Genomic DNA, 20,318 nt, shown 5'->3' with positions numbered 1-20,318 from the left:
AGACGGTGGCTCCGTTCAGAACGGATCCGTCTGCATTATATTGGCAAAAAAAAGCTAAGTGTGAAATTAGCCTGAGCGGATCCGTCCAGACTTTTACATTGAAAGTCAATGGGGGACAGATCCGCTTGAAGATTGAGCCATATTGTGGCATCTTTAAACGGATCCGTCCCCATTGACTTACATTGTAAGTCTGGACGGATCCGCACGCCTCCGCACGGCCAGGCGGACACCCGAACGCTGCAAGCAGCGTTCAGGTGTCCGCCTGCTGAGCGGAGCGGAGGCTGAACGCCGCCAGACTGATGCAGTCTGAGCGGATCCGCATCCATTCAGACTGCATCAGGGCTGGACGGAAGCGTTCGGGTCCGCTCGTGAGCCCCTTCAAACGCAACATGCTGCCAGATGATTGAATATGGGGGTCCCTGCAGCGGCTTTGAGAAGGTAGGTCCTGGGGAGAAGAGGACACTGGTAGCTTTCCTCTATACCTAGAAGTCTCCTCAGCTCTGATCGTGTCTAGGATAATAATCTGGGGAGTTTCTTTATTAATCTATAAAGTTTTTTTTATATGAACATAGGCTGGTGGAGGTGCTGTACAGTGAGTATATGTATGTAGTGCAGTAAGTCTAATGTGTCATGTGCCACTTGTGCAGGGGGTGGGAGACTAGAGGCCCACCTTGCTCAGGGGCCCACCGGGGGATTCATCTGTACCCCTGTGGCCCAGTCCCAGCCTGCTGACAGATGCCCTTTACTTCTGGGGAACCTCTGGCTCTACTAACAGAGGGGTTCTGATGCCACTCATGGGATGTTCTGGCTTTATTTCTAGGACTCTCTGGAGCTATTCATGAGGCATGCTGATGCTATTTATGGGGGCTCCATGAAACTATTCATGGGAGAACGCTGGAACCACTCATGGTGCACTGGGCACTCCAGGACTGTGTATAGCGGTTCTCGGTTATTGGGGGCTCTTTGGGACTATTCATGAGAGAACGCTGGAACCATTCTTGGTGCACTGGACACTTCAGGTCTGTGTATAGCGGTTATTAGGAGCTCTTTGGGACTTTTCATGGGAGAACGCTGGATGATACTGTTATTGATTGCCATCCAGAAGGCACTGTTCATGGGGTCTCTGTCAGTTCTTAAGAGTGTGATATTCGAGGGCAGGACTTATGTATAACATAGCATAATTACACATCTATAGGAGGGTATGTTGATCTTCTGTAATGAGATGTCATATTGTAAGGCCTGAAGTCAGTGGGGTGGCCCTGGCTATAGGTTTTGCATTTCGGGAAAATCAGTGACAATCTACGCCTCCTGTAATGTATAACCCTATTGATCGCCCCAAAGCATTTTGTTGTTGCAGCCTCCTTGAGGATATTTTATGAAACTTAAAAAAAATAGATGGCATGATGCAGCCTCGCCCGTATCTCAGAATATGTCATATAATATTGTTATGATGTAAATTTATTAGCACATTGCGCCATTATTTGCAGTTGGCTTTGATAACTTTAACGCTACTGTAACAAGCCAAGCAGTTATGTGTCCACCTCATGTCCTGGACAGATTTTTGTCCACAGAGATCTAGAAAATTGTGAGGATTTTTATGGAAAGCATCTAAAACTTTTTGGAAGAATCAAGACTACACTCTCCCAAAAGTGAAGTATGTCGCCCACTAGTGATCGCTTTATGATATTACAGCCATTTTAGTGATTAATATGGATCAATACATTTCTAAGGCTGTGTTCATATCACCGTTTAGCTTTCCTTTCTTCTGATCCATCAGAAGAAGAGAAAAAAACAACAAAAAAAACAACAGGATCGTGTAAAAAAAAAAAAACAGACCCTGTTGCCTCATTTATGCATAGGATTGCATAGGATCCGTTTAACGGATCCTGTTGCGTGAGTTGTCATCCGTTAGAGGCATTTCTGTCTGAAATCCGTTTTTTTTAGACGGGAAAAAAGTACTGGATGCAAGATTTTTTTTTTCCCGTGTAAAAAAACTGATTTCAGACAGAAATGGTTTAAACTGAGGACAACTGACGCAAGAGGATCCGTTTTTTTTACAGGATCCTATGCAATCCAATGCATAACTGATGCAACAGGATAGTTTTTTTTTTAAGGATCCTGTTTTTTTTTTTCTCTTTTTCTGACGGATCAAAAGAACGGAAAGTTAAACGGTGATGTGCACTCAGCCTAAGGGCTCATTCACATGACCGTATGAATGGGTCCGCATCTGTTCCACAAATTTGCGGAACCGGTGCGGACCCATTTCTTTCAACGGGGCCGCAAAAGATGCGGATAGCACACCGTCTGCTGTCTGCATTCGTTGTTCCGTTCCGCGGCCCCGCAAAAAATATACAACATGTCCTATTCTTGTCTACAATCACGGACAAGAATAGGCATTTCTATAATGGGCCACCTGTTCTGTCCGCAAATTGCGAAACGCACACGGGTGGCAACCGTGTTTTGCGGTTGTCTGAATGACCCCTAAAGCCTCATTCACACGTCAGTGTTTTTGTCAGTGATTTCCATTAGTGATTTTGAGCCAAAACCAGGCGCGGCTCTAAACACAGAACAGGAGCAGATCTTTCCCTTATACCTTATGTCTGTGGAGGCTCCAATCCTGGTTTTGGCTCACAATCACTGAGGGAAATCACTGACCAAACACTGACGTGTGAATGAGAATTTATACTGATAATTAGTGATGTGCGAATTGACTTCGGATAAAACATCCGAGGTCCATTCGCATAAAACTTCGTTCTAATACTGTATGGAGCAGGAGCTCCGTACAGTATTAGAATGTATTGGCTCCGATGAGTCGAAGTTATTGGTTTGCGAAGTCTGTAAAAAAACATTTACCGAACTCGGGTTCGGTTCCAAGATACCACTTGGAACCAAACCTAAGTTCGGGAAATGTTTTTTTACAGTAGAAATTAATTTTTGAAGCCATTGCGCGAAATCTCACGAGACTTCCACGAGACTTCGCAAAGCAATAACTTCGGCTCATCGGAGCCAATACATTCTAATACTGTAGGGAGCTCCTGCTCCGTACAGTATTAGAACAACGTTTTATGCGAATCGACTTCGGATGTTTCATCCAAAGTCGATTCGCTCATCCCTACTGATAATAATCCGATGTCTAAGTATTGAGCAAATCGTCTGGTGTAATCAAATTATCATCAGCCACATATGAACACTATGCCAGCGGGTAGTCACCTAGCTCTAAGCACTTTGTAATGAGACAGGCCACATTCACTTTTCATATAGTTTATTTTTCACTTGCAATCAGAAAATCCACAGTTTTTGATTATATTATTATCATATGCACTTATAAATCATTTGCATTTGAACAAACATCAAAGTGACTGACTCATTTGGCATCCTTCCCCCTGCAGTCCTACAAAAGGTCTGAGAAGGTGGTGAGAAAAGACACGACAAGGCAGAAGAACAATTTAAAGAGACAAGACAAGGGTAAAATGATGGAAGTAAGGTAGGTTATACTGCTGACAGTATGTATGCCTGTGGTACAGGAGTGCATGTAGTATGTTATGCATTGTGAAGGTGACTAATAGCTATAGGAAACCTAGCTGACCAGTCTGATGGATGAAGGCCAGAAGGCAGAAGATCTTACTGTGTTGTGTCTATGTAACAGGAGAGGTTGAGAACATATCTCATAAGCCATGATGGACCTTGATATTTGAGGATATTGATTACAATCAAAGGACATTTAGTCAAAAGGAACTCAGAGGAGAACATAAGAGCTCTATTAGGCGAGATAATAGACATACTAGACAGCTCAAGGATTGAGGATAACATCATAGTGCACCAGATAGGCATCATTATACATGTATAGCTTGCGTTCATTTGCGTTATAGCTCAGACTTTGCACCTTCTCTGACATCTTCTCCATCATGAAGCTTATTTTCTCTCCCTTTCCAGTCTTGGTGTCAAACATGTAGAAGATCTCCTCAGTCTTTTTGTTTACAGAGCGAGTGGCGTAGAGGACTCCGCATATCATGAAGGCGTTGGTCACATCTGTCTTCTTCAGTGTGGTGGTCCAGGAATTTTCCACCGTAAAGGTGGCTACATTGACCTTACCCACCACAATTTTTCCAGCACTTGCTTCAGTGCAGTATATCACCCACAGACCCTTCTCATCGGAAGCAAAGTCCATGTCTTGGTAGCTGACTCCAGAATAGGAGTAGCGGTTATTGAACACGGCATTGGGTAGAGCTTTTCTTTGGTAGACCCCGTTGTTCAAGTTTGTTCTGCACATGTCATGACTGTTGAAGCAGTTGTAGTACAGATTGCCGTTGTAGACAATCACTCCTGCGCCCTGACCTCCAAAAGTATGATTCCATCTGTTATTGATGAGCACAGAGAGGGGCAGGTCGATGGAGTTCTTGTACAGCTGTATATCATTCAAGGATGGATAAATACGTATGGACTCTAGAATTCGGCCGTCAGGATTAAGAGGAGCAACCCAATACAAGGACTTCTTAGTGGCGTTCCATGCTGCATCCTTACCCCATGCTCCAGACTTGAAGGCGACTCCCTTCCAGTTAAGTTGCAGAAGGTTGGGTTTGCCGATAAGTGATAAGCCATGGTGCTGACAAAATCCTTGAGGGAAAAATATCACTCTGTTATTAGATATAGACAGATGGATTGATATATGATTTATATGGCATATCTTCAATAACTGCATTGCACTTGGGATCCTTTACCTGGAGCACTGATATTGTTAGTATGCAATTCAATGGTAAGTGTCACATGTAGAGCATTTTCTATGGTATTGGCTCAACATACTCTACCACCTGGATTCAGTAAGATATCACTGGCAAGTTCAGATTTGCCATAGGAACAATGGGCCCTTGAATATGGGGATCTCCGTAGGAAAGGTGGTGCTCTTCAGGTTAAAATGTATTGCTTTTTAAGGAGATTAGGTGTTTTAGCTGCATACAATGCTCGTATACATGAAATGTGGTCCTTTGTTGTAAGCGTTAATGAAATAAAATTGTCCATATGTCCTATTAAGCCATATGGTTATCTAGAAGAGTCAGATTCTTGCTTTAACCATAGTTGCAAAGAGCTGCCCCTACCCTGGAGGACTCAGGGTGACTATGTATTACATTTGAATGGGCACATGTAATACCACATTTCTCCTGCAGTGGCCACTGCAGGAAATATGTTTTGCTGGATTCTGCAACTATCAGCTGATTGCCATCAAGCCCTTATCTACCAAACGGGTTACATAGTTACATAGTTAATACAGTTGAAAAAAGACATAAGTCCATCAAGTTCAACCAAGGGATAGGTGGGGATGCGAATCCCAGAAGGAATTGAGACTCAGATTTTTACACGTTTTCATAAGCATTAATGTTGTTTACTTTAAGAATTCATCTAAATTCTTTTTAAAACTGTCCACTGTTCCTACTGTGACCACGTCCTGAGAAAGTCTATTCCACAGATTCACAGTTCTTACAGTAAAGAAGCTTTGACGCTTCCGGAGACTGAACTTTTCCTTCTCCGGTCGGAGGCAGTGCCCTCTCAATAGGATACAATAGGAATAGCCCCTTTAACTGTGCTACATTTAGCCATGTCTGTTAATCATGTGAATATCTATAGAGTCCTAGCCCTGTTTGTGCTCCGTCCATGCTGGCTGAAAAGAATCTTGTGAGAGAGTATTTTGTGCTTTCAGATTCCTGCTATGTGAACCCTAAGGACCTATCCCACAGTATTTATTTTACTTTGAGGACATGATGACCAACTCACCAAGTGGTACCATGGGTGCAGCTTTCATCTTAATAGTTTTCTCACAATCTACAAGACGTTTCTTCAGAACCTCCATGTCTCTCTGAGCTCTGAGGACATTGTTCTTGTCAAGAGTCTCCAGCTGTCCAACTGACTTTGAGATATTCTTCACCTAGAGGTACAAATTAATTAAGAAATTACACCTGGAATCCAATGTGATAAGATCTACCGTACCGATGTAGGATGGACCATACCTCCTTATACAGGTCTTCCACGTGAGCGTTACTTCCGTTGACTCTGCCTCTCAGCTGTGAGATGACCATCTCCATCTCTTTGATCTCTTTCTTTAGGACATCAAAGTTAATTTCTACTAGGCCTTCAGGACGCATGTGCTCCAACTTTTCCAGTCTCTTGGTTAGGTTAATGAGTTTTTCCATATAGGCATCCAGTCTGATGTCTTGCTCTTCTAGCTGTATAATATGAAACAGGGTAAGGTTAGTAGTACTCATTACAGGTTAGACAATATAATTATAGCGCATCTCATGTACTATAACATTGATTGTCTACCCTTAGGATAGGGCATTTCTTTGGTGGGTGTCTAATCTTCATGAATGGGACATGTTGCAGTTCCAGGCTCCATATTTTAGCTATTCCCCACAGTATTCCCATGAAGAACATTGGCACAGAGTGGAGAATTCAGTATGCCCATCATTGTTATATACTGTCAGTTTATCAGTGGGTACACTTGATCAGACACTAAATATACACTGCTTTGACCTTTGTACTATAGACATCAGTGGGCAATACCACCATAAGAGAAGGTTATGCTCACCTTCTGCATTTCATCTTCCACACGGTTGATCAGTTGTTGAGTTTCATCCTCTAGGTTGCCCACTCTCATGGCTGGGAAGGAGCTATCTGGTAGTAGAACTTCACATACACAGTGGTCCCCTCCATTTACCTTCCCTGTAAAATTTCGAGCCACCTGGAAGTAAAGGTAGACAGAGGTTTCCATTAAATAAATCTAAAGACTGTAGCATAATGGAACATCAAAGATCATCTGAAACTCAGTATGGCACATATTCATAGAAATGTATTGATTTCTCTTCCATTGAGTTGTATTGAACCTCCACATGGTAATATCTCCAATATATGATTTGATAGTCTCAGTTTGATGCGCCTCTCTCTAAGGGTCCTTTTTCACAGGCAATTTCAGCCCCCAGCAAGCACCGATCGACGATATACCAGCCGATCGACGTTCAATTGTTTGGAGTAAGGTTATAGGTGTCTAGATGTAGAGAATCTAGATGATATATATCCTCAAGCTAGGTCATCTATATCCCATCAGTGGGACGATAGATGAGATAAATTAGATAGATAATTAGACAGAAATAAGATAGATAATTAGATAGAAATGAGATCATTAGATAGATACATAGATATGAAATAGATGGATATGAGATACACAGAAAGATGGATGGATAGAAATTAGATATAGATTATAGAGATAGATAATTAGATGGATAGATGGAAATTAGATAGATCGATAGATAATGAGATAGATACATAGATATGAAACATAGGTAGATATGAGAGATAGAAATTAAGTAGATGGATAGATATAGATATGAGATACACGACAGATGGATAGATAGAAATGAGATAATTGGATACTTAGATATGAAATAGATAGATAGATAGATAGATAGATATTAGATCGATGGAAATGAAACAGATAAATAGATACTCAATAGATATTAGATGGGATAAATAATAGATGATATCAAGCACACAGTACGGCATATTGTAATTTTATTCATATTTGGTAATACATTGCACACTACATATACAAGATATACAGATACAAGAAATGATTGACTATATATATATTTATATATGTACTATACATACAGACATAGCAGAGGCGAATTGTGACAGCCATTGTGTCCAGGAACAGCATCACTTTTGTCTGAGGTCTGTTACTGATATTGCAGCTCATTGCCAATAAAGTGAATGCAGTTGGGCTGCAATACTAAACAAAGCCTTTAGACATGGGTGGCGCTGTTTTTAGGTAAACAGACCCGGCTTTTTAATCCTGCACAGCCCTTTGAATGTGTATTCCCATACAACACCACTTTGAATATGATCTACATAAAACAAAGGTTTTTCTTATATTTCTTCTAGCTCATTTCTATCTATATATGCCGTCTTACTTCTCCAACCCAGTGTCCCCTTCTATTATAGGATTTGTCTTACCAAAGATACCCCCCTGGGCTGACACAGCCCAGTCTATGGCACAAATCCTGCACCCGAAACCCCATCAATCAGTGGATTCTGACAAGATGTTATGCTGTTAGGTGACTACTTCCCCTACAGCGGCCACTACAGGGGAAATGCAGTATTACATGCAGCCCCTCAAATAAATAGCCTACCATGTAATACATGAAAAGCCTAAGACCACCACAGCAAGAGCTGCTGCTTTAGTGGTTCTCTGTTCCCCCTATATTATGTTTATATGCACCAATTGGGAATATGGACGAGGACAACCCTTTAAGGGTCAGTAAAGTTTGTGTAGCCTTTGCACAAGGTAATAAACAGTATTCTGGAAACTCATCCGGTGCAGCACCATGGATGACAGCCTGTGAACTCAGGAACAGCCAGCAGAATGGTGAATGCAGCTCTGGAGCATAATACAAGCCATAATTCAGAATCAGTAAATTGTATAGCGGTAAAATGTAAAATGATGGGTAACCATTTCATTGCTATTGCATTTTTGATCTGTGACCTTCTCACCAGCCAATAATAGCATTGCTTTACTTTGTCTTCATTCTCTTCCCAGGATGTCTCACCACCCTGTACCGAATCCGTAGCATTGTGAACATTGCTGTTAGTTTTATGGAACCTTTTCATCAGGTAATGTCTGCGGAAGGATGTAACACGGAGGACTGAGTGATACAATGGGTTAATATGAAGTGGAGGAGACTGTAATAGACTGGAAAGGATAAAAGCACTTGAACTGGAATTGAAAGATATTGTTCTAGTCCACTGGGACAGACTGGGTGCTGTGGGAAAATAGTCTGCTTTCCCAGATTGTCCTTGGATCTCCTGAAATAGGGGAGATCTTCCACAAGGGAGCTTGCCAGCTGCCGCATATGTGTTTAGTTTGCAATCATTGACTTCAAAGGTTATGGAGACCTTTTGGTGCCAATTTCTATACTTCAATGCATTTATTTTTGGTTAAAAACCATTTTGCAATAGGTTTTTATTAAAAAATGTTCACTATTTGGCTACTTCACCCCTCTTATGGATATTTACTGTGAATGGCATACTGCAGCCTGCTATGCACTGGAATGAATAGAAGCTGCAGAAGCCAATTCGTGCAAAATATTGAATCAAACCCTACTTCCCCCAAAAAAAGTTTTTAGCCATAAATACGTTTTATATAAAGAAAATGCTTTCATTGGTATCCATATAATGGCAGCTGTGCAAATATGTATCCAGTAAGCTCCCGTTGTGGTTGCAGGAATTTAGTAATTTTATTCTATGGCTGCCCGAAAAAAGATTCTGCAAAACACAGCATGTAATAAGCCCTTCCTGCCATCTGCCCTGGTGGATGTTGGGAGTTGAAATAATGCACTGGCCCAGGGGTTGAGCTTGCACCATAACCAGAGGGTTACAACTGTATTACACTGTTGACACCCATGGGCAGTGTTAGGGATTGGAGATAACTCCGATCACAGACAATTAGGCCAATCAGACAATGCAGTTTATTGCAACCATATCATCTGAGCAGTTAGTCAGAGGGATAGGACCCTTTTTGACCCTTTGGAGAAATTATGGGGTGCCAATTGTTTGTCATGGTACCCTGGGGCCTTGTGAAGGGTCCCAGGCCACCCATTGTAACTTCCTACTAAGCTCTGCCCCGTGGCAGGGTTTAATAGGATTACACCAGAATCATCATAGACTGCGATACTAAACTATTGCAGTTTATAGTATACGTGATCCAAGGATCAAAAAGAAAAGTAAAAAAAAGAAAAAATGTTTTTTAAAATTATAGAAAAAGCAAAAGCTTTCAAAAATGTCAAATCACCCCCTTTGCCAGTTGTATATATAAAAGTAAATGATCAATTTAAAAAAATAAACATAACTGGTATCGCCACGTCTGAAAATTTCCAAAACGATAAAAAAATATATTTATACTACACTGTAAACGTAACAGAATTTTTTTTTAAATGCCCAAATTGCCAGTCACCCTGTCCACCGAAAAAAATTGAATAAAAAGTGATCAAAAAGTCGTATGTGCGCCAAACTCTGTCACACAGCTCTATAGACAGTTATGGGTGTCAGAATATACAGTCCCAATTTTTAAAAGGTTTAAATTTTTAGTATTTTTTTAAAAGTAGTAAACAAAAGATAAACAATATAAATTTAGTATCGCTGTAATCGCATCGACCCGCATAAAAAAGTAATGTGTCATTTTTATAGCACAATGAATGCCATTGAAACAAAACACAAAAAACTATGGCAGAATTTCAGTTTTTTTTTTTGTTTTACACCACAAAGATTTTTTTTCCTGTATTTCAGTTTTTATGATACAGTATATTAAAATGAGCCACCATTTCTACTAATGTGACTATAGACAAGGCCGCCATATAGGTTGTCTCTTTTTGAATTAACTTTTCAGAAATTTAAGAACAATCTCTCATTTTTCCAGTATGTTTTTAAATGGGGTTTTACAGAAGAATAAAAAAATGGTCTTTAAAGGAATAATAATAAAAAAAAAAACATTACTCACCCTCACTGATCCCCCGCCGCTGCTGTTCTGGTCTCCATTGCTCTTCATTTCCTAGTCCTGGGCTAAATACATAGGAAACTGCTTGAGAGTGAGCAGTCCACTAAACTTGTATGTTCAGTCTAGGAGCAGGGGCAGTATCAGAATAGCAGCAATGGGGGATTGGTGAAGGTGAGTAATGCTTCTTTGTTATTTTTGATTGTTTCTGACCTGATTTTATTTTTATTTTTTTATCATCCACCTGGAACAGCATAAATACAAAAATGCTAATATAGAAAGAGGTTGAAAGAAAAAGAGAAAGAAAGATACAAAATAGTTATTATTTCAGTTCACATTAAAGCCTTATGTCTTATTGCCAACGGCAGTTTATCGAATGAAATTTTCCAGCCCACAGACTGCTTAGTATTGTTGGAGTCTTGATGGCCAATTCTCTGCATGTAGGAAAGAGAAGAAAAGGAAAATTATGTAGAGGATTGCAAACAAATTGGTAGCCCCATCTTTGATTTTAAGACCATTTAGCATCTTTGTCACCCATATTTTCAGATTTATATTTGTGTATGTAGTTCTTGAAATGCTCACTGATTTCTTCTATGAATAGGCTATAGGGTTGAGTGTCTCATTTAGGCCTCATGCACACGACAGTTTTTTTTCACGGTCCGCAAAAACGGGGTCCGTGGGTCCGTGATCCGTGACCGTTTTTTCGTCCGTGGGTCTTCCTTGATTTTTGGAGGATCCACGGACATGAAAAAAAAGTCGTTTTGGTGTCCGCCTGGCCGTGCGGAGCCAAACGGATCCGTCCTGAATTACAATGCAAGTCAGTGGGGACGGATCCGTTTGATGTTGACACAATATGGTGCCATTTCAAACGGATCCGTCCCCATTGACTTTCAATGTAAAGTCTGGAGTTTTCTCCAATCCGATGGTATATTTTAACTTGAAGCGTCCCCATCACCATGGGAACGCCTCTATGTTAGAATATACTGTCGGATATGAGCTACTTCGTGAACCTCAGATCCGACAGTATATTCTAACACAGAGGCGTTCCCATGGTGATGGGGACGCTTCAGGTTAGAATACACTACAAACTTTGTACAAGACTGCCCCCTGCTGCCTGGCAGCACCCGATCTCTTACAGGGGGATATGATAGCACAATTAACCCCTTCAGGTGCGGCACCTAAAGGGGTTAATTGTACTATCATATTCCCCTGTAAGAGATCAGGGCTGCCAGGCAGCAGGGGGCAGACCCCCCCCCCTCCCCAGTTTGAATATCGTTGGTGGCACAGTGTGCGCCCACCATCGCCCCCCCCTCCCTCCCTCTATTGTATTAAATCGTTGGTGGCACAGTGTGCCAACCACCATCGCCCCCCCCCCCTCCCTCTATAGCAGTAACATGGTGGCAGTGTGCGGTCTCCCATTCCCCCCCCCCCATCATTGGTGGCAGCGGAGTTCCGATCGGAGTCCCAGTTTAATCGCTGGGGCTCCGATCGGTAACCATGGCAACCAGGACGCTACTGCAGCCCTGGTTGCCATGGTTACTTAGCAATAGTACAACAGTAGAAGATTCATACTTACCTGCTTGCTGCTGCAATGTCTGTGTCCGGCCGGGAGCTCCACCTACTGGTAAGTGAAAGGTCTGTGCGGCGCATTGCTAAAGAACTGTCACTTACCAGTAGGAGGAGCTCCCGGCCGTTCACAGACATCGCAGCAGCAAGCAGGTAAGTATGAATCTTCTACTGTTGTACTATTGCTAAGTAACCATGGCAACCAGGGCTGCAGTAGCTTCCTGGTTGCCATGGTTACCGATCGGAGCCCCAGCGATTAAACTGGGACTCCGATCGGAACTCCGCTGCCACCAATGATGGGGGGGGGGGGAATGGGAGACCGCACACTGCCACCAATGTTACTGCTATAGAGGGAGGGGGGGGGCGATGGTTGTTGGCACACTGTGCCACCAACGATTTAATACAATAGAGGGAGGGAGGGGGGGGGGCGATGGTGGGGGCACACTGTGCCACCAACGATTTAATACAATAGAGAGAGGGAGGGGGGGGGGGCGATGGTGGGGGCACACTGTGCCACGGCACCAACGATTTATTACAATAGAGGGAGGGAGGGGGGGCGATGGTGGGCGCACACTGTGCCACCAACGATATTCAAACTGGGGAGGGGGGGGGTCTGCCCCCTGCTGCCTGGCAGCCCTGATCTCTTACAGGGGAATATGATAGTACAATTAACCCCTTTAGGTGCCGCACCTGAAGGGGTTAATTGTGCTATCATATCCCCCTGTAAGAGATCGGGTGCTGCCAGGCAGCAGGGGGCAGTCTTGTACAAAGTTTGCAGTGTATTCTAACTAGAAGTGTCCCCATCACCATGGGAACGCTTCTGTGTTAGAATATACTGTCGGAAATGAGTTTTCACGAAGTGAAAACTTAGATCAGAAAAAGCTTTTATGCAGACGGATCTTCGGATCCGTCTGTATGAAAGCAACCTACGGCCACGGATCACGGACACGGATGCCAATCTTGTGTGCATCCGTGTTCTTTCACGGACCCATTGACTTGAATGGGTCCGTGAACCGTTGTCCGTCAAAAAAATAGGACAGGTCATATTTTTTTGACGGACAGGACAGGATACACGGATCACGGCCTCGGCTGCAAAACGGTGCATTTTCCGATTTTTCCACGGACCCATTGAAAGTCAATGGGTCCGTGAAAAAAAACGGAAAACGGCACAACGGCCACGGATGCACACAACGGTCGTGTGCATGAGGCCTAAAGTGAATCTTTCAGGTCTCCTATGTGAGGGCTGCATAGCGTGGGGGAAGCTGAACCCAGAGATATATTGTTTTCTATGATTTTAATTAATACTTCAATGTAAATGCAGTTTAACTGCAACCAAACTCATAACACAACCTATGAGTCCTGCTTCCCCCACCCACTTATAGAGAAAGCATGTGAGTCCTATCCCTGCCCATTCATAGAAAAAGCCTGTAAGTCCTATCCCTGCCCATTCATAGAAAAAGCCTGTGAGTCCTGCTTCCCCCGCCCACTCATAGAGAAACCCTGTAAGTCCTGCTTCCCACAACCATTCATAGAAAAACCTGTGAGTCCTGCTTCCTCCACCCACTCATAGAGAAACCCTGTAAGTCCTGCTTCCCACAACCAATCATGGAAAAAGCCTGTGAGTCCTGCTTCCCCCGCCCACTCATAGAGAAACCCTGTAAGTCCTGCTTCCCACAACCAATCATGGAAAAAGCCTGTGAGTCCTGCTTCCCTCAATCACTCATATAGAAAGCCCACTCATAGAAGAAGCCTGAGTCCTGCTTCCGCCAACCATAGAGAATGCTAGTGTCATGCATCCTCCACTCACTAATAGAGAAAGTCCATGAGTCATGAGTCCCAAAATCTCATAGAGAGAGCCTGTGAGTCCTGCCTCCACTGCCCATTTATATAGAAAGTCAGGGAGTCCTGCTTCCATTGCCCAGTCATACAAAAAAAAGCATGTGAGTCCTGCTCCCCATACACTCAAAAAGAAAGCCTGTGAGTCTTGCTTCCACCATCCACTCATAGAAAAAGCATGTGACTCCTTCTTGACCCGTTTGTTCATAGAGAAAGCCTGTGAGTTCTGCTTCCCTTCTACACTCATAGAGAAAGCCTGTGAGTCCTACTTCCTCCCACTCATAGATACAATGATTGACAGGACTCACAGGCTTTCTCTATTAGTGGGCGGGGGAAGCAGGACTCATAGGCATTCTCTATGAGTAATCTAATGAAGGAGGACTCACAGGCTTCTTCTATTTATAGGAAGTAGAACTTATATAAGGGCCATGTGAGTATGGATTTCTCCAGACCCACTGGCTTTGGGGCAGATAAAAAAATAAAAAAAATAGAAAATCCCTTTATGCCCTTTTATTGTGTGTGGTCTTCTGAGACCAATATGATTGCCTCTGCCTCTGTATTAATTACGTACAGTTTTAACAGTTTAAGCAGTTTCCAAGAATGAATGTAATTTTTTTTTTTGCAGAATGTATTTGTATAATGTCATAGTTATTCTGAGTATTTCCTATCACTTCCAACCAAATCCAAGTTGGTGAAATTGCTAATTTTTCTTATTCCTAACTCTAGATGGTTCTTATCAGAAAGTTATCTAGATTTGTTACATACAACATGGCTGGAAGTGTGCAGAAATACTCAGTATTACTGTGCATTGTACCAGGTTTATAGCAAAGAAGGCAAAGGAACGTACCATAGATTATTCTTTCCTTCATCTTGCAGGCAGCCATGTTATTGAAGGCACAGTGGAAGATGGGTATGAAGTTGATTTTCTACTTCCAGAGGTTGGATGATGTTTCTCTGCTGAACTTCCAGTAAAAAAAAAAAATCACAGGGTCCTTGTCTCGCCAAGGACATCTTAGATAGGACCTTGCTAGCGAAGGCTCTATCTCAGACTGCATTGCAGCTAGAGATGTGATGTAGGTCATTTTTAAAGCTATTTCCATCAGTTTAGACCATGTGACTGATGTACATGACGTCACTGGCCTAAGAAGAGGCCGCAGCCCACCGGAGTGCTGTGGCCTCTTCAAACAGCTGATCGGTGGGGGTGCTGGGAGCTGGATGCACACAGATAAGATAGGGATGACCTATCACCTAGGTGATGAATATAAAAATCTTAGAAAACCTCTTTTAAGCAAAACCTGTATTGCAGCTCTAGCTGCGCTGTAGCCTGAGACACAGCAGGTTGAAGTAGTTCCCCCTAAGTACTTTAGTGCAATGGCTAGAATGATAAAATATATTGTGAATCAGTGTCTTCTCTGCTATCTAGCCATTATAGTAGTCCATGGTGGGGGTTGGTCAATGGTGACAGATCTGTCATCTCTCCTGACAAGTTTGTTTTAGCAACTACTAGTATTCCCCATGAAATAACAATTCTGGGGCATTTTTTCTTATAACTGCGATCTGACATTCCTCTGTTATTCCTCCTAGAAATGTATGAATTCATTGAGAATGAAGTATTAACTTTTTCTTTTTTGTTGTCAAAATGGCATGTCCATACACAGTTTGGCACTGTTAGCACCGATCGCACAATGTCGGACTGTATAAGGACATCCCCCATCTGGTATCATCCAGTTGTCTAATTATGCTGGAGGACTGACAAAAGTAACACAAGATGTTGTTTGTGGGGCTGTTTAACCACGTCTTTGTTTAATTCAGTAATACAAGAGATACCATATTCATGCTAGTTTGAATAGGCCCGATCCCTATATGTTCAGGTTCCTGGGACGGTCTCAGGAAAACAAGGCTTTTGGTAGGTGAGCTATAGATTCAGTATAGAGCCAGATTTAGGGCTCATGGACACAAACATTTTTTTTTTTCTGTGTCCATTCAGTTTTTTTTTGCTGTCCGTATATAGAGCCATTCACTTCAATGCGGTTGCAAAAAAAGCGGAAATGACTCCATGCGCATTCTATGTCCGTTCCGCAATAAAATAGAACATGTTCTATTATTGCCCGCATTACGGACAAGGATAGGACTGTTCTATTAGGGGCCAGCTGTTCCGTTCTATACCGGCCGGTATCTGTGTTTTGCAGGTTCCACAATTTACGGACCGCAAAACATGAGGTGCATGAGCCCTTACAGTACATTCATTGCTGTGTGGTGAAAATACATGTGCGTATGTTTGTATGCTTTTTTGTCTATACATTAAAAGATTTACCAAAGTCTCAAATGTAGTTGATTTTCACAATATTACGCAGAGTGCAATGAATATCTGACATTGCAAATCCTATAAATCTAGATGCACATTCTCCTTCTCCAAATACATGACCATACTTAATATACAGCAGTACTGAGTATGTCAGCACACTTCAGGAAGCCCGATATCGCTAAACGATTATATCCATTTACTTGGTAGCCCATGCATTGTAAATTGCCAATGAAGTCGGTATTTTTTTGAAGCGCGTGGTGCAAACACCATGTATTGGTAGATATTCAATTACTATAAACGATACAATGTGACCTGTAGCCAGGGATACGTGGCCAGTGTTAGTGAATAGGTTCAGGGGTGCACATAGAAAACAATGTAAATAAGGAAATGTCCTTGCATTGGTTCTAGAACTCTATGGGCTCAGTCCTTGTTAATCTCCCTTCTTTTCATGCTTTTCATGCAATTAAGGTGACCCTGAATCCTTCTTCAAAGGGAGCCTGTCCCACTGACCCCCGGTGTCTGCAGGCGGCAGGTTATAGAGCAGGAGGAACTGAGCAGATTGATTTTGAAGGAACGATTCAGTATAGCTTGTATTTCCTTCATTAACATCTCTGCTCTTTTATGCTCGAGTCCAGCGGGTTGTCCTATCCGTGATTGACAGCTAGCTTGTATTTCCTTCAATAACTTCCTTCCATAAAGAGGTTTTCCGAGACGTAAAGACTCCTCTGGATAGGTCATCAGTATCTGATCAGTGGTGGTCGGACACCCGGGTCACCTGCTGAACATCTGTCTCGCTGCTTTCCCTAGGCCTAGTGCCAACGCGTTCATCGCCTAGGCGCAGCTCAGCTCCATAGAAGTGAGTGGGTGTGAGATGCAATACCAAACACAACCACTATACAATGTATGGCACTGTTTTTGGTGAGCTCACAGGAGCGCCAGTGCCTTCTCAAACAGCTGTTTCCGACACCTGGGACCCTCACCGATCCAGAGGATAGGTCATCAGTACTTATGTCTCGGAAAACCCTTTTAAGGAAGGAAGTTATTGAAGGAAAGTTGTATCTCGGAAAACCCTTATAACTTATATTTCCTTCATTTATATCTCTGCTCTTTCATGCTTAGTAGTCCAGTGGGCGGTGCTATCTGTGATTGACAGCTATCTTTGTATGCACAGTCACACAGCTGTCAGCTGTCAATCACTGATAGGACCACCCACCGGATTCCTAAGCATAGTACGAGTGAATAAAATACTATATATCAATCTGCTCAGCTTTTCCTGCTCTATAACATGCTGCCTGAAGACTGGACGGCATGTAAAGTGTAACAGGTTCCCTTTAATAAAACTGGGATGCTTGTAGTGAAGAGGAGCCCCAGCAAGGTCTGAATGTCCCACAAGTCCACTTATAGCCACCACATCAATGTTCTGCTGTTTTAGGTCCAATATTCTTGCCAATTCATTTCTAATTATATCTGTATAGCAGAGCTCTAAGGCTGCATAGGCACAGTGATGCAGAAGAGGACGGGGGCTTCCTGCAGTCACCACTGGTGGAACTCAGGAACTTTTTATACTTTGAGCTGAGTAAGAAAATAGTATGCATTAAAGGGGTTTTCCAGAATTAAACTACTGATGACCTACCCTTAGCATAGGTCATCAATATCAGATCGGGAGCTGGGCACAGAACTGCACCGCCCTGTACCCTGTGTAGTGGTTATTGCAGCACTGCACCCATTCAAGTGACTCTGAGGAGCGCCGCAGTGACCAGGCGCTACATCCGGTGTAAGGAAAAGTCGTCAATAGTTAAGTCCCTGAAAACCCCTTTGAAGGGGGTTGTCCAAGATAATTAAAAATCCTACTAATACTCCCAAATGCTGTAAAAAAAATTACGCACCATTTTCTGCCTCGACAGTCCTTTTCTCGCCGTCTTTTTACAGACCGCAGGTATACGGCATCATGTAACCGTCAAAGCCAATCCCTGCTCCCCTAAAGCTGAAGACAGAGATTGGCTGCAGCAGTCTTCATAAGGGTCCATTCACACGTCCGCAACGTGTTTTGCGGATCCACGGAGCCGCGGATCCGCAAAACACAGACAGCAGCAATGTGCGTTCCGCATTTTGCGGACCGCACATTGCCGGCACTATAGAATATGCCTATTCTTGTCCGCAATTGCGGACAAGAATAGGACGTGTTCTATTTTTTTCGGGAACGGAATTGCGGACCCGGAAGTGCGGGTCCACAATTCCGTGTCCGGGCAGCACATCGTGCTGCCCCATAGGAATGAATGGGTCCGCAATTCCGTTCCGCAAAATGTGGAACGAAATTGCGGACGTGTGAATGGACCCTTACAGTCTGTAGCCAGACAGCAGGACCGGACCGGGGGTGCAGCGAAAGATGTATGTGTTTCATTTTCTACTGCATTTGCGGGACTATAAGTGAACTTTTTAAGTATCCTTTAAGCTCCTAAGCTCCCTCTAGTGGTGGCTCATATCCTATAATTGTCTATGTTGGGGATTTGGAGCTCTGAAAATCAAAGCTCAGAATGAATCCATGTACCCTGTTTTTGACCCTCATTATGGGACAGGATAGGGAGGATGCCCGTCTATAGCCTGTGTGTGCGGACATATTCTGCGTCAGAAGCAGCGTCATGTCATATGACATCAGAGGCACTTACAGACACCGTCAAGGCACCGCTGTGAAAATTAGGCTGTAGCCATGTGTGTGAGCCCTTCATGGTTATAGATGCGGGTGAACTTTGCTAATATGTAAACGGCCGGCATTGCTCTAAGAAAGAAGCCATATACTCACAAATCCGACTGCACCGTGGAGCAGGACCAGTGTCAGGAGGCAGAGATGCATCTTCATTTGGGATAAACCGACAGTGCTCTGTGCCCACAATGCTGGGAGTTATATAGGTGGATGCTGAGCCCCCAGCGCACTCTGACCCCCTCCCCCTGCTCTCTTACAGCTATGTTATCTTGATCCTAAAATGATGTTCTTGGGATGATTACAGGGTGTAGTAAGCCGTATCAATGACCTGTTTGTAGAAAGCAGGATTACGGGTGTATGGTGACAAGTGTCGGGGATTATAGCACCTAATGTCATGGTCCTATAAGTACTGCATTATAGCCCCATTGTGCTTTACGTTGTCATATTCACATATTTTGCATACAGGGGATTAGGTTTGTGGTCATTAGTTTTTTTACTTGTACCAATTTACGGTACATTTTGCATTGCATTTACGCTCCGTACAACGTTGGTGTTTTAAAGACCCCTAAACTGGCCCCTGTAGCAGTTTATGGGGCACTACCCGTCCCTACTGCACGCCTCTGAATACTTTTGTAGTTGCATGTAATTATGAATTTAGCATAGCCGCTGAGCTATTCACTGAAATCTATCTGTAGAGCGCCACCTGATGTTTGCCCTTTTTCTACTTTCTCTGTCCTGCTCACTGAGGTTGACACACATGCTCAGGTCCATCCTTCAACTGCCACCAGCTGTAGCAGAAGGGACACATCCCCTGAGAAAGGACACACCCACTGAGCTGCCAGCTTGAAATAAATCTAGAAGAACAATTGGAGTAATGAATGGGGAGATCTCTGGATCCATGTGAGGTACAGGGCTGGTTCTAGCTTTGTTAAAAAGAGATTGTCGTGTACTATATGAGGTCTGATTTGGGACTGTTGGCAGGTATGTGCATATCACTAGGTATGATCAGAGCAGGATTGACCTCCAGGATCTCCATCAGTCCAGAGAAGGGTGCAGCATTATGTCACCTTTAGGCCTCATGCACACGGCCGTTGTTTTGGCCAAAACGGCGGCTCGTATGCGGACCCATTCACTTCAATGGGGCCGCAAAAGATGCGGACAGCCCTCCGTGTGCTGTCCGCATCCGTTGCTCCATTCCGTGGCCCCGCCAAAAAAATATAACATGTCCTATTCTTGTCCACGCTTTGCGGACAAGAATAGGCATTTATATTGAAGGCTGTCCGTGCCGTTCCGCAAATTGCAGAACGCGCACGGACGCCATCCGTGTTTTGCGGATCTGCGATTTGCGGACCGTAAAACACACCACGGTCGTGTGC

General features: G+C 43.3%; 1 protein-coding gene across 1 annotated transcript; it reads right to left on the bottom strand.

The window, feature by feature from the left end:
• Window positions 1-3,790: 3,790 nt before the first annotated feature.
• Window positions 3,791-10,588, bottom strand: LOC122946529 (olfactomedin-like). Its single transcript, XM_044306227.1, has 5 exons — window positions 10,541-10,588; window positions 6,578-6,730; window positions 6,000-6,215; window positions 5,767-5,917; window positions 3,791-4,614 (listed from the first exon to the last, which is right to left on the bottom strand). The coding sequence occupies exons 1-5, from the start codon at window positions 10,586-10,588 to the stop codon at window positions 3,791-3,793; spliced, it is 1,392 nt and encodes a 463-aa protein (XP_044162162.1).
• Window positions 10,589-20,318: the final 9,730 nt, after the last annotated feature.

This window comes from Bufo gargarizans, chromosome 9, assembly GCF_014858855.1.
Source record: "Bufo gargarizans isolate SCDJY-AF-19 chromosome 9, ASM1485885v1, whole genome shotgun sequence".
NCBI lineage: Eukaryota > Metazoa > Chordata > Amphibia > Anura > Bufonidae > Bufo > Bufo gargarizans.
This window is presented reverse-complemented; position numbering and strand designations above follow the sequence as displayed.

What these genes read in the sequence shown, in the direction of transcription:
- LOC122946529 (XM_044306227.1), bottom strand. Translation starts at nt 10,588, where the DNA reads ATGAAGAGCAATGGAGACCAGAACAGCAGCGGCGGGGGATCAGTGAGG. An exon ending in TGGAAGACCTGTATAAGGAG is followed by an intron (nt 5,918 to 5,999) that starts GTATGGTCCATC and finishes TTGTACCTCTAG; the next exon opens with GTGAAGAATATCTCAAAGTC. An exon ending in TGCACCCATGGTACCACTTG is followed by an intron (nt 4,615 to 5,766) that starts GTGAGTTGGTCA and finishes TTTTCCCTCAAG; the next exon opens with GATTTTGTCAGCACCATGGC.